Raw genomic sequence first — 10,721 nt, forward strand, 5'->3', positions numbered from 1 at the left:
TAGTGTTTCCTGGCTCATATCCATTCACAATGCTTCTGCAAAGATGATTTTCCAACTTACAGCTTTGATCGTGTCACCCCTCTCTCAATCCCTCTACTGGCTCCCTCTTCTCTATCAAATGAAACATAAGCTACTTGTCACCATGTTCAAGACCCTTCACAACCTAGCCCTCACCCTATCATCCGTCATTCAGTATTAACAGGTCAACTCCTGCCTCCAAGCAGCCTTCACTGCCCATTTTTTAAATTTCCAAACAAGCATCTTTGTGCTTTCTCCCTTGCAACGCCTCACGCTTGGGTGCCCCCCCGGCCCTCTTAAACATCTACAAAGCCACTGCGGTGTTTTCCTTCAAATCCCATTTAAGAGCTCTTTACCACAATGCCTAAAAACTTGACAACAGCTAGACTAGACCAGTACCTATCAGGCTGACCGACACTGTCTACTGCCTCTTGTACTCCCATGTCTTTCTGTCTGTATCAGTCTGTTGTCTTTTGTCTTAGACTGTAAGTGCTTTGTTCTGCATTTGTACAGTACCTAGCACAATGGGGCTCCTAGGCATTATGGTAATACAGAAAGTGGAAAGTCAGCTTTTGCACCAGATTAGTGCGAATTCTGCAAGACAAACCATGGAGAAGACTGCCACAGTTCACCAAAAATAATAAGAAAGGCTTTACCCACCACATCAACCACTCATTACAAACCTCCTCCCCAAATAAGGAGTTATCCCTATGTATCAAGCCCCATACAACAAGTCACATCTTCCTGGGTATAGCTTCCCATACTATACTACTTCGGAGATGCGTAGAGTGAATTAAACTTACATTCTCTTTGTTGTCATCTGTTTCAGTCAGGTGAAAAACATCACAATCCAATGAATCTGAGTTGCTCCTCTTCAGAGCAGGACTAGACCCCAGAAGCTTCTGCTGCAAAAGTGAGAGGGTATATCCTGCTCAGTATCAACCAGTTCCCCAAATTTTGGGCAACTGAGAGGCCATGCTGACAGCTTGCCAAGAATGTAAGGGCTATGGTACCCAAACTGGCACAAACTACGTTAAAGACAAGGGCTGGCCATGGACATGCAGCCCCTGGAGACAACAGGTCCCAGCATGCAATACTTCCACATAAAGCTAGTGACAGGCTGCCTTGTAGAACATAACAGATTACACTTTGATCCATTTCAAGATTATAGCCTATGACTTTGTTATCTTAATTTTAAGCAACAAGCAACGCCAGATTCTTGGGATTGGAAGATTAATGAGTTTTGCTGGATATCTGCAAATAAAAAAGTGGGTGCATAAGTAGCGTAACGCTTAATACTGAAAACCTCTTTGCCACTCCTGAAAGACCAAAATCCCTCTCACTTACCGGGAGGGAACGTATTCTTCTGATGGGTAATTGAATACTGCAATGAGAACACAGACAAAAATAGAATCAAATTTTACTCTAACACTTAAACTGAAAAGCTGTTAACAGTAACTGACAACACAACTCAGATTTTCCACTGCAAAACTGAATTAGTTAGTGGCATAATTTAATAGATCAATAGATAACTAATTAAGAAGGGAAGTTAAAATTCAAATTGTACTCACTTAGTAAATCTGCCAGATTCTATAACTGTTTTCTCAAAGCTGAAAAAAGGCAGACAAAGGACATTAGTTACTTTTATTGCTAATTCATTATCCAATACTTTGGACTACTTAGTGTTGTTTGAACTCAAAGTCATGGAATGTTTGTTGCTGCTACTTGTCCCCAGCTTTTAAACTTGTGCACCTTAGGCTATGTCTACACTACAGCTTATGCTGACATAAATTATGTGTGAATAAAGCACTTCCCTGAATGACAAATTATGCTGGAATAAGCGCTGGTGTGGACAGAGCTATGTCGATGGGAGAGCTTCTTCCACCAACAAAGTTTCTACTGCTTGTGAGGGTGTTTTTTGCATAGAGCACCTTCACCACACCCACTACAGCACTGTATGTATAGACATGGCCTTAAGAACAGCAGACCATCTTGTTCTGTGTTTCCTAGAGACTTATTGTCTCAGCTGGGCTGGAGGACTAAACCCAGTTTCCCTACCCCAGTTTCCCCAAGGAGACTAGAGCTAGTGTTTCCTAATTCAGGATAGTATTAACAGCAGATTAGCCTAAATGGAAACAAGAGTTTCTCAGTGAGAAATGGGACAGGGTGGCCCAAGGACCAAGTGTGCCCAAAACACCATCATCTTCTTTACCTGCAAGGTAAGGACATAACTGATTGACCATAGGTGGAAAACTCAAACAAGCAATTGCTGTTAGCCATCAGTTAAGGTACATGTACAAGCAAATAGTATTGCTGAGTATTTAATGAAAACTATAAGTTACATGCAAGATAGGTGTAGCCTTCAGACTCCTAAGCAAGGTGCCAATGTGATGCTCAGAGTCTAGGGTGCTCAGAAGTACATACTTTGGTCTGGGCAACACATTAACTTAGACATAAGACTGTTAAGCAGTCTGGGCCACATTCTGTTGAAATAGAAAACCTAGGATTTCAAGCTGCAATATGCCAAGACATACACTTCAAGAAGGTTAAGTGAGAAGAGCCCATTTTACATGTACTAGCTGTGGAATTTTCAGATCAAGCCTCCCATTAGCCCACATTTAGCAGTTAATAGTATAGTCTAAAATGCCAAAAGTTTAGCACATTTTTACATACGTTTCCTCAATGTCTGAGTTCAGGGGATCAGGAAAATCTAGACAGTAGCCTGTGAAAGATAAAAATTTTTTATTAATATTGAAAATATAAAGTACAGGGCACTGTTAGCGAGGAGTCTTAGATCCTCTCCCCCCAAAAGGAGACAGTGACTTGCTCAGCAGGGCAACTTTTTGCCATGCAGAGAGAGTCATAGACCAGATAAATCATCCCCTACTGGAATCCCTGGAGTGGAGGGGGGAGGGGAAGAGGCAGGAGAGACAGCCTTGAGTATCACCCAGCTACTACTTCTGACCACAGGTAATGGTTTGATACTGGGCTTTTGGGGTGAGTGAGAAAAGGAGGAATAAAAATATCCCACCATAGTGCCCTGTATGAGAAACTGTCACATAAGAAAGGAACATACCACTTTAGAACCACAGCTTAACTAATATTTTGGCCTTTTTCCACGCAGACTAATAAATTGCCATTCCTTTGCAGGTTAGCCCTACCAATGGATTGTTTCCTATATGCAAGCTTTTAGCCATGCTCTTTTATTACCCCCCTCCCCTGCACAAAGTAGGTAATATTAGCAAATCTCACGCAGTCATCTATCGAAAAATGCCTTCGTGGCACTACACAAGACGAGACATACATAGAGAGAAGGCTGTTTCCCTATACTGGGTTGTGTCAATAGAGTACCATGAAACTCCCACGATTTTAGTGGTATTAGTTAATCATATCACTCTAAACAATATTTACATTGATGTAGCGCCTCCCATCCAAAAATACTTCCAGTTTTAGACATAGCTGTATTTAAGTGGCTCTACATATCTCTGGGGTGCTAGGACAATAGTTGGACAACCAACAGCACACAATATGCCACCATGGTTTAAGGTATTAATCAAGAAGATCACATGAAATTACATTGTATTCACGCAGTTTATCTACCTCAGAAGGATGAAAAGCACAGTCAATTCTGCTAAGAACTCAATTTGTGATTCCAAGGAGTGTAGGTATTTCAAACCCACTGCTTAGACCATTAAGCCATTACCTCTTGATTGTCAGCAACCACAAACTAACATGGGAGAGCTATGTTTACCAGCCAATGGTTTACAGAGAGGCAGAACAGACTAGTGAATTGGAGCCAGAACTGATTTTTCACACTGGCTTTGCCACTGACTTACTGTATGATGCTGGACAGGCCACTTAACATCTGTACTTACATTTCGACATTTTGTTTTTTTTATAAAATGGGGCCATCTCCCTCCTGCTTCAGGAGGGTTGCTAAGATTAATTATTGTTGCAGTGAATTATGCAAGTACACAGTATTAGCTTCCTGTTAAACCTGAAAATTGCTCTTTATAATACAAGGCAAGAGGATGTCAAGCTTTTTCATTCCTTAGTACTTATGTGTGGATTAAAAAGTAACCTGAATCAGTAGATTCTGACGAGTCTGTTCTTTGTAGATTGTTACTGTTCCTCATTCCCAGCATTTGCACAGAATTCTCATACTGACTGTAAAGATTAAGAAAATGAGTTATTTTACTGAATGTTTCAGACAGGAACCACCACAATAGGTTTAAAATGTAGAAATAAACTGTAAATGAGCTCAAATTGGAATGGTTACTCTTGATCAGCTTATGTAGTGGACAACGCAAAAGGTGCCAGTTTAACAATCCTGCAGATTGAAGTTTTGCGTAACCATAGCAGAGACAGTACTGGTAAGAGCAATACAATACTCCTAGGGAATTCTGCGTCACTGCGCATGCACAGAATTCATGCCCCCCGCAGATTTCTTTGATTCCCCACAGAAAAATGACTTCTGACAGGGAAGCCAAAAGAGCGGTCACACACACCTCTCCCCGGCATTGCAGGCAGGTTGGTTCAGGCATCCGGAGCAGCCAGTAGAGACATAAATCACTGTCTGAGGGGAAGAGGTTACACAATTGTGTGTGAGACACACACACTCTGTCCCTCTCACTCGCTATTGCAGCTTGCTTGGTGTGGAAGGGCAGGGCTTTAGAGCGTTTCTGAGGAGTTAGGCATGGGATAGGCACTGTCCCCTGAGGGAGGGCAGAATGTAGCTACCTGCTTGCTTAGTGAATTGTTCCCATTCTTTTTGTGAATTCTCCCAGGAGTATAAAACAGGTGTAAATGATTTAAGGCTCCTTTACATTGCCAGAGTGGTGTAAGGGACAGTATGGCCTGATAAAAGCTTATGGTGCTTTAGTGATTAAAACTGGTCTAATTTTTGGACTGAATTTTTTCTAACAGAATGTGGTCCATGAACTGTTTGCTATGAACCTTTCTGGAGATGGACAGTAGCCAATATAAATTGTGAGTTTGATTCCCCAGCCCTCACTTGTTCTTCAGTTGCCTTTGATGTAACACTAAGAATATGGATGCATATATTTGTTGACTAATAACTAGAAATAAAGGGTCAAACCTAGTTACATTACTGTTAGGCCAGGGGGTTTGGGGATTTCCTCCAATACTCCCCACTCCCATTCTCCATCCATTGTACTGTAGTTTAAGTAAATTACTGAAATAATTGAAACCAGAGTGATTATATTAAGTTATTTTGACACACAAAATATGCAGAATTTTGTAACATTGTGCACAGAATTTAATTTTTTTGCTGCAGAATTCCCCGGGGGAGTAATACAAGTTTCAGCACATTCCTGCCAACATGACTCAACCGAATGATGTGGACTGGATTTACACCAATGTCCTTAAAGCAATTAAACCCCATTTCTTTTAGTGACTGGTGTATTGTAGGTGCACAAATGCAGAATTGCTAACCTCAAGAGTTAAAAAATTGGGCCTAAAATCATGATAAATATATTTGGGGTTCTTTGCCTTCTGGTTTCCATGTCATTCAGAAACACTTGCATCAAGATTAAGCTTTTCTCTACATGTATCAGAGCTAGAAACTACCTTTTTTACAATTAAAGTTGAAATCCTCTTCTAATCTCATGCCTCCAGGAGCTGGGGCTTTGAAATAAACCCCAAATATCATAAAACTTGGAATAACGTGAACATTGGCAACATTGCATGTGTGATAGAGTACTATTGTATGGAATGAATTTATAGGTATTATGTGGTCTATCAAAGAGCCATGAAGAGGTAGAATAGTGGCAAACAGCCCAACCCAAAAAACCCCACGTTTAATTCCTTTGTTGCCTGGAAGAGAATGGTGGGAGAAAATAATTCATCCCTGTGCAGAGGGCCATCTAAAAACAACTTTATACCATTTATTTCCTCCTTCCCCCGCCGCCGCCAGCCCAAATCAGGTTTTAAATGCTGTGTTGGTCTTGTGCTGCCCTATGCATAGGGATGAATTTTGCTCATAATGTGTAGTTATTGACTAGTGATTAAATCATTATTTTTGCAATATTATTGCCAACACCAGAGAGAAGAGGAAATCAGCAGATTTTGTGCCTATACAACCTTGATGCTCGTTTTACAAAACTGTGTTAAAGAGTGGTACTAATGAGCTCCAAAGGGACTCTAACCTAGTCCCATTTGAGTGGTGGCTGTAAAATCTTCAAATCTGAAGATCCTGCCCGACGCAACATACACCCATGAGCAACAACTTATTATCCACCCTCAAACACACATGGTAAGCACCTGTACAAACCTAACTCTGGGAATAGGGCAGAATGGGCCGAACATATTGGGCAGATTCATCCCTGGTAAACTATCAGCAACAAACTTACACCAGGGATATACTTGGCCCTTTATGATTAATTCACAGTCTCAGTTATTTCAGTGCAGAGAAAGAACAGAAATATTGAGACAGTAATGGAGGAGGACTTTGCATGGCATGGGTAAGAGGCTACATGGTGTGGGGTGGAGGAAGGGCTACAACAGGGGGTTCTCAAACTGGGGGTCGGGGGCGAGCTGTCAGCCTCCACCCCAAACCTTGCTTTGCCTCCAGCATTTATAATGGTGTTAAATATATTTAAAAAGTGTTTTTAATTTATAAGGGAGGTCCCACTCAGAGGCTTGCTCTGTGAAAGGGGGTCACCAGTAAAAAAGTTTGACGACGACTGGCTACAGGGCATGTTCAGAAGGCTTTGGGAAGTGAGAGGATGTGGTATAATAGACTGCAGGGTTTGAGCGAAGAAGATTGAAAGTGGAATGCAGAGATTTACCAGTGCACAGGACTGCTGGTACTGTTTGGGGAGTCGGGGGTGGGGGTGGGGAGAGAAGTCTGCAGGGGTCAGAGTGTCTGGAGAATGGAAATAGGAGCCAGGGAGAACTGAGAGTCTACTAAGATGTGATCATGTGGGCTGTGTGAGGAGGAAGAGAAGGCTGTAGGGACCAGGCACAGTTGCCAGGACAAGATAGGGGTTGATTAGAGAGGCAGGAGTGGCATTTGGAGAAGGATTACAAGGATCTTGGAGCCCAGGTACCAGGAGCAGTAGGTGGGGAGCTGCAAGGCTTGGGAGTTGTGTGCGGGACAGGTCATAGGGGCCACATGTGTGGGGGTGGTGGCAGCCACTATGGATAATATAGAGATCATGTGGCACCATGTGTGCATTCTGTGTTAAAAGAGCACACCAAGGAGGCCAGTGCCAGGAAGCTATGGGGTTGCAGGGATGAGTTTAGAGGGAATACACATTGGGGAAGTGGGCAGACACCAGTGGGATGTGAGGGTGGCATAGGTGGGGTATCAGGGGGCATATGTTGGGGAGATGGGCAGACACCAGGAGTCATAGGGGCTGTATATGGATAGCCACCAGGATTCACAGGGATTGCAGGGATTGGGGATGCAGAGGGAGGGTCATGACGGCCATGTGTCAGGGAGGAGGGAGGCACAAGGTGACTCTGGGAGGCCGCAAGGGTGGAGTCCGGGGAGCCATGTATGGGAGAGTGCCAAGGCAACAGGGGACTAGGGAGGCTGCAGGAGCAGGGTCATGGGGCAGGCACCAGGAAGGGCTATAAGGGTGGGGTTAGAGAGACCAAATGGAAGCAGTCACAGAGGGACTCTGGAGGCTGCAGGGGTGGGGTCCTGGGAGCAATATGCGAGGGAGGGCAACAAGATCCAGGGGGCTATGGAGGTTGCAGGGATGGGGTCCCGGGGCAGGCACCAAGGGGACTATGTAGGCTGAAGGGATGAGGTCCCAGGGCAGGCACAAGAGGGCTCTGAGGGGAGCCACATGTGCACCAAAGGACTATGGAGGCTGCAGGGGTGGAGTCCTGGAAGCCATGTACAGAGGAGGGGGCCAGAAGGGGTGAGGTTATGGGGGCTGAAGGAGTGGGAATCCTGGGGGGTCAGGCACAAGGCAGCTCTGGGGTGGGGTCCTGGGAGCCATGTGGGGGGGAGGAGGAAGAGAACAGGCACCAGAGGGGCTATGGGGGCTGAAGGGGTGAGGTTATGCGGGGGGGGAGGCACAAGGCAGCTCTGGGGTGGGGTCCTGGGAGCCGTGTGTGGGGAAGAGGAGGAGGATGACAGACACCAGAGGGGCTATGGGGGCTGCAGGGGTGAGGTTATGGGGGCTGAAGGGGTGGGAATCCTGGGGGGGGCAGGCATGAGGCAGCTCTGGGGTGGGGTCCTGGGAGCCATGTGGGGGGAGGAGGAGGAGGACAGGCACCGGAGGGGCTATGGGGGCTGCAGGAGTGAGGTTATGGGGGCTGAAGGGGTGGGGTCCTGGGAGCCATGTGGGGGGAGGAGGAGGAGGACAGGCACCGGAGGGGCTATGGGGGCTGAAGGGGTGGGAATCCTCGGGGGAGTGGTGGGGGGGGCAGGCATGAGGCAGCTCTGGGGTGGGGTCCTGGGACCCATGTGGGGGGAGGAGGAGGAGGACAGGCACCGGAGGGGCTATGGGGGCTGCAGGAGTGAGGTTATGGGGGCTGAAGGGGTGGGGTCCTGGGAGCCATGTGGGAAGGAGGACAGGCACCAGAGGGGCTATGGGGGCTGCAGGGGTGGGAATCCTGGGGGGGGCAGGCATGAGGCAGCTCTGGGGTGGGGTCCTGGGAGCCATGTGGGGGGGAGGAGGACAGGCACCAGAGGGGCTATGGGGGCTGCAGGGGTGAGGTTATGGGGGCTGAAGGGGTGGGGTCCTGGGAGCCATGTGGGGGGAGGAGGAGGAGGACAGGCACCGGAGGGGCTATGGGGGCTGCAGGAGTGAGGTTATGGGGGCTGAAGGGGTGGGGTCCTGGGAGCCATGTGGGGAGGAGGATAGGCACCAGAGGGGCTATGGGGGCTGCAGGAGTGAGGTTATGGGGGCTGAAGGGGTGGGGTCCTGGGAGCCATGTGGGGAGGAGGACAGGCACCAGAGGGGCTATGGGGGCTGCAGGAGTGAGGTTATGGGGGCTGAAGGGGTGGGGTCCTGGGAGCCATGTGGGGAGGAGGAGGAGGACAGGCACCAGAGGGGCTATGGGGGTTGCAGGGGTGAGGTTATGGGGGCTGAAGGGGTGGGGTCCTGGGAGCCATGTGGGGGGAGGAGGACAGGCACCAGAGGGGCTATGGGGGCTGCAGGGGTGAGGTTATGGGGGCTGAAGGGGTGGGGTCCTGGGAGCCATGTGGGGGGAGGAGGACAGGCACCAGAGGGGCTATGGGGGCTGCAGGGGTGGGAATCCTGGGGGGTGGGCAGGCATGAGGCAGCTCTGGGGTAGGGTCCTGGGAGCCATGTGGGGGGGAGGAGGACAGGCACCAGAGGGGCTATGGGGGCTGAAGGGGTGAGGTTATGGGGGCTGAAGGGGTGGGAATCCTGGGGGGCAGGCATAAGGCAGCTCTGGGGTGGGGTCCTGGGAGCCATGTGGGGGGAGGAGGACAGGCACCAGAGGGGTATGGGGGCTGAAGGGGTGAGGTTATGTGGGGGATGAGGGGGGGAGGCACAAGGCAGCTCTGGGGTGGGGTCCTGGGAGCCATGTGTGGGGAAGAGGAGGAGGACAGACACCAGACGGGTTATGGGGGCTGAAGGGGTGGGAATCCTGGGCGGGGCAGGCATGAGGCAGCTCTGGGGTGGGGTCCTGGGAGCCATGTGTGGGGAAGAGGAGGAGGACAGACACCAGAGGGGCTATGGGGGCTGAAGGGGTGGGAATCCTCAGGGGAGTGGGGGGGACAGGCATGAGGCAGCTCTGGGGTGGGGTCCTCGGAGCCATGTGGGGGGAGGAGGAGGAGGAGGACAGGCACCAGAGGGGCTATGGGGGCTGAAGGGGTGGGAATCCTCAGGGGAGTGGGGGGGGACAGGCATGAGGCAGCTCTGGGGTGGGGTCCTGGGAGCCATGTGGGGAGAGGAGGAGGAGGAGAAGGAGGACAGGCACCAGAGGGGCTATGGGGGCTGCAGGGGTGAGGTTATGGGGGCTAAAGAGGTGGGAATCCTCAGGGGAGTGGGGGGGGACAGGCATGAGGCAGCTCTGGGGTGGGGTCCTGGGAGCCATGTGGGGGGAGGAGGAGGAGGACGACGACAGGCACCAGAGGGGCTATGGGGGCTGCAGGGGTGGGGTCCTGGCAGCCATGTGGGGGGAGGAGGAGGAGGACAGGCACCAGAGGGGCTACGGGGGCTGCAGGGGTGAGGTTATGGGTTCATGGGGGGAAAGGCACCGGGAACTATGGGGGCTGCCGGGGTGGAGTCTTAGGGGGGCGGCACGGGGGGAAGAGGAAGGCACCACCAGGGGGTCTCTGGGGGCTGCAGGGGCGGGGGGGCGGGGCCGTGTGAGAGGCACCAGGGGGCTCGGAGGGTGGCAGGGGACGGGGCATGAGGGGAGGGGCACCGGGGGGCTATGGGGCGGGGGCACCGGGGGGCTGGCACGGCCGGTCTCACCTGTAGCCAAGTCCCTGCAGCTGCTTCATGGTGAGGCTGAGGCCGGAGACCGGGGAGAGCTCGGCGGGGAACAGGGACTTCACCACGCCGGGCCCGGCGGCCGGGAGCTGCGGCAGGAGGAGGCGGCGGCGGCGGCGGGAGCTCGGCGGGGCGGGGCTGGGGGGCCCGAGATCCATGAGGGCGGCGTGGGGTGGGAGCGGACCCGAGCGGCTCCTGCTGTCAGCGCGACCCCCCCCCGCTCTGACCCTCCCCGTCACCCGTACGGAACAAACGCTG

The 10,721-nt window shown here is 50.3% G+C and overlaps 1 protein-coding gene across 2 annotated transcripts in view; it reads right to left on the minus strand.

The window, feature by feature from the left end:
* The window catches only part of CDC25A (cell division cycle 25A), a 28,075-nt gene extending 17,354 nt beyond the window's left edge, over window positions 1-10,721 (minus strand). The window contains exons 1-7 of one of the 2 annotated variants that reach the window (XM_084620279.1): window positions 10,446-10,477; window positions 4,527-4,594; window positions 4,100-4,185; window positions 2,692-2,740; window positions 1,590-1,628; window positions 1,366-1,402; window positions 822-923 (exon numbers count right to left, since the gene is read on the minus strand). In XM_084620279.1, coding sequence (XP_084476405.1) covers window positions 822-923; window positions 1,366-1,402; window positions 1,590-1,628; window positions 2,692-2,740; window positions 4,100-4,163 — 291 coding nt within the window. In that variant the 5' untranslated portion in view covers window positions 4,164-4,185; window positions 4,527-4,594; window positions 10,446-10,477. Of the gene's footprint in view, window positions 1-821; window positions 924-1,365; window positions 1,403-1,589; window positions 1,629-2,691; window positions 2,741-4,099; window positions 4,186-4,526; window positions 4,595-10,445 lie in introns of both variants that reach the window. The other variant, XM_084620278.1, reaches the window with a different exon arrangement.

Source organism: Lepidochelys olivacea (genome assembly GCF_965140295.1).
Source record: "Lepidochelys olivacea isolate rLepOli2 genome assembly, chromosome: 2".
Taxonomy (NCBI): Eukaryota; Metazoa; Chordata; order Testudines; family Cheloniidae; genus Lepidochelys; species Lepidochelys olivacea.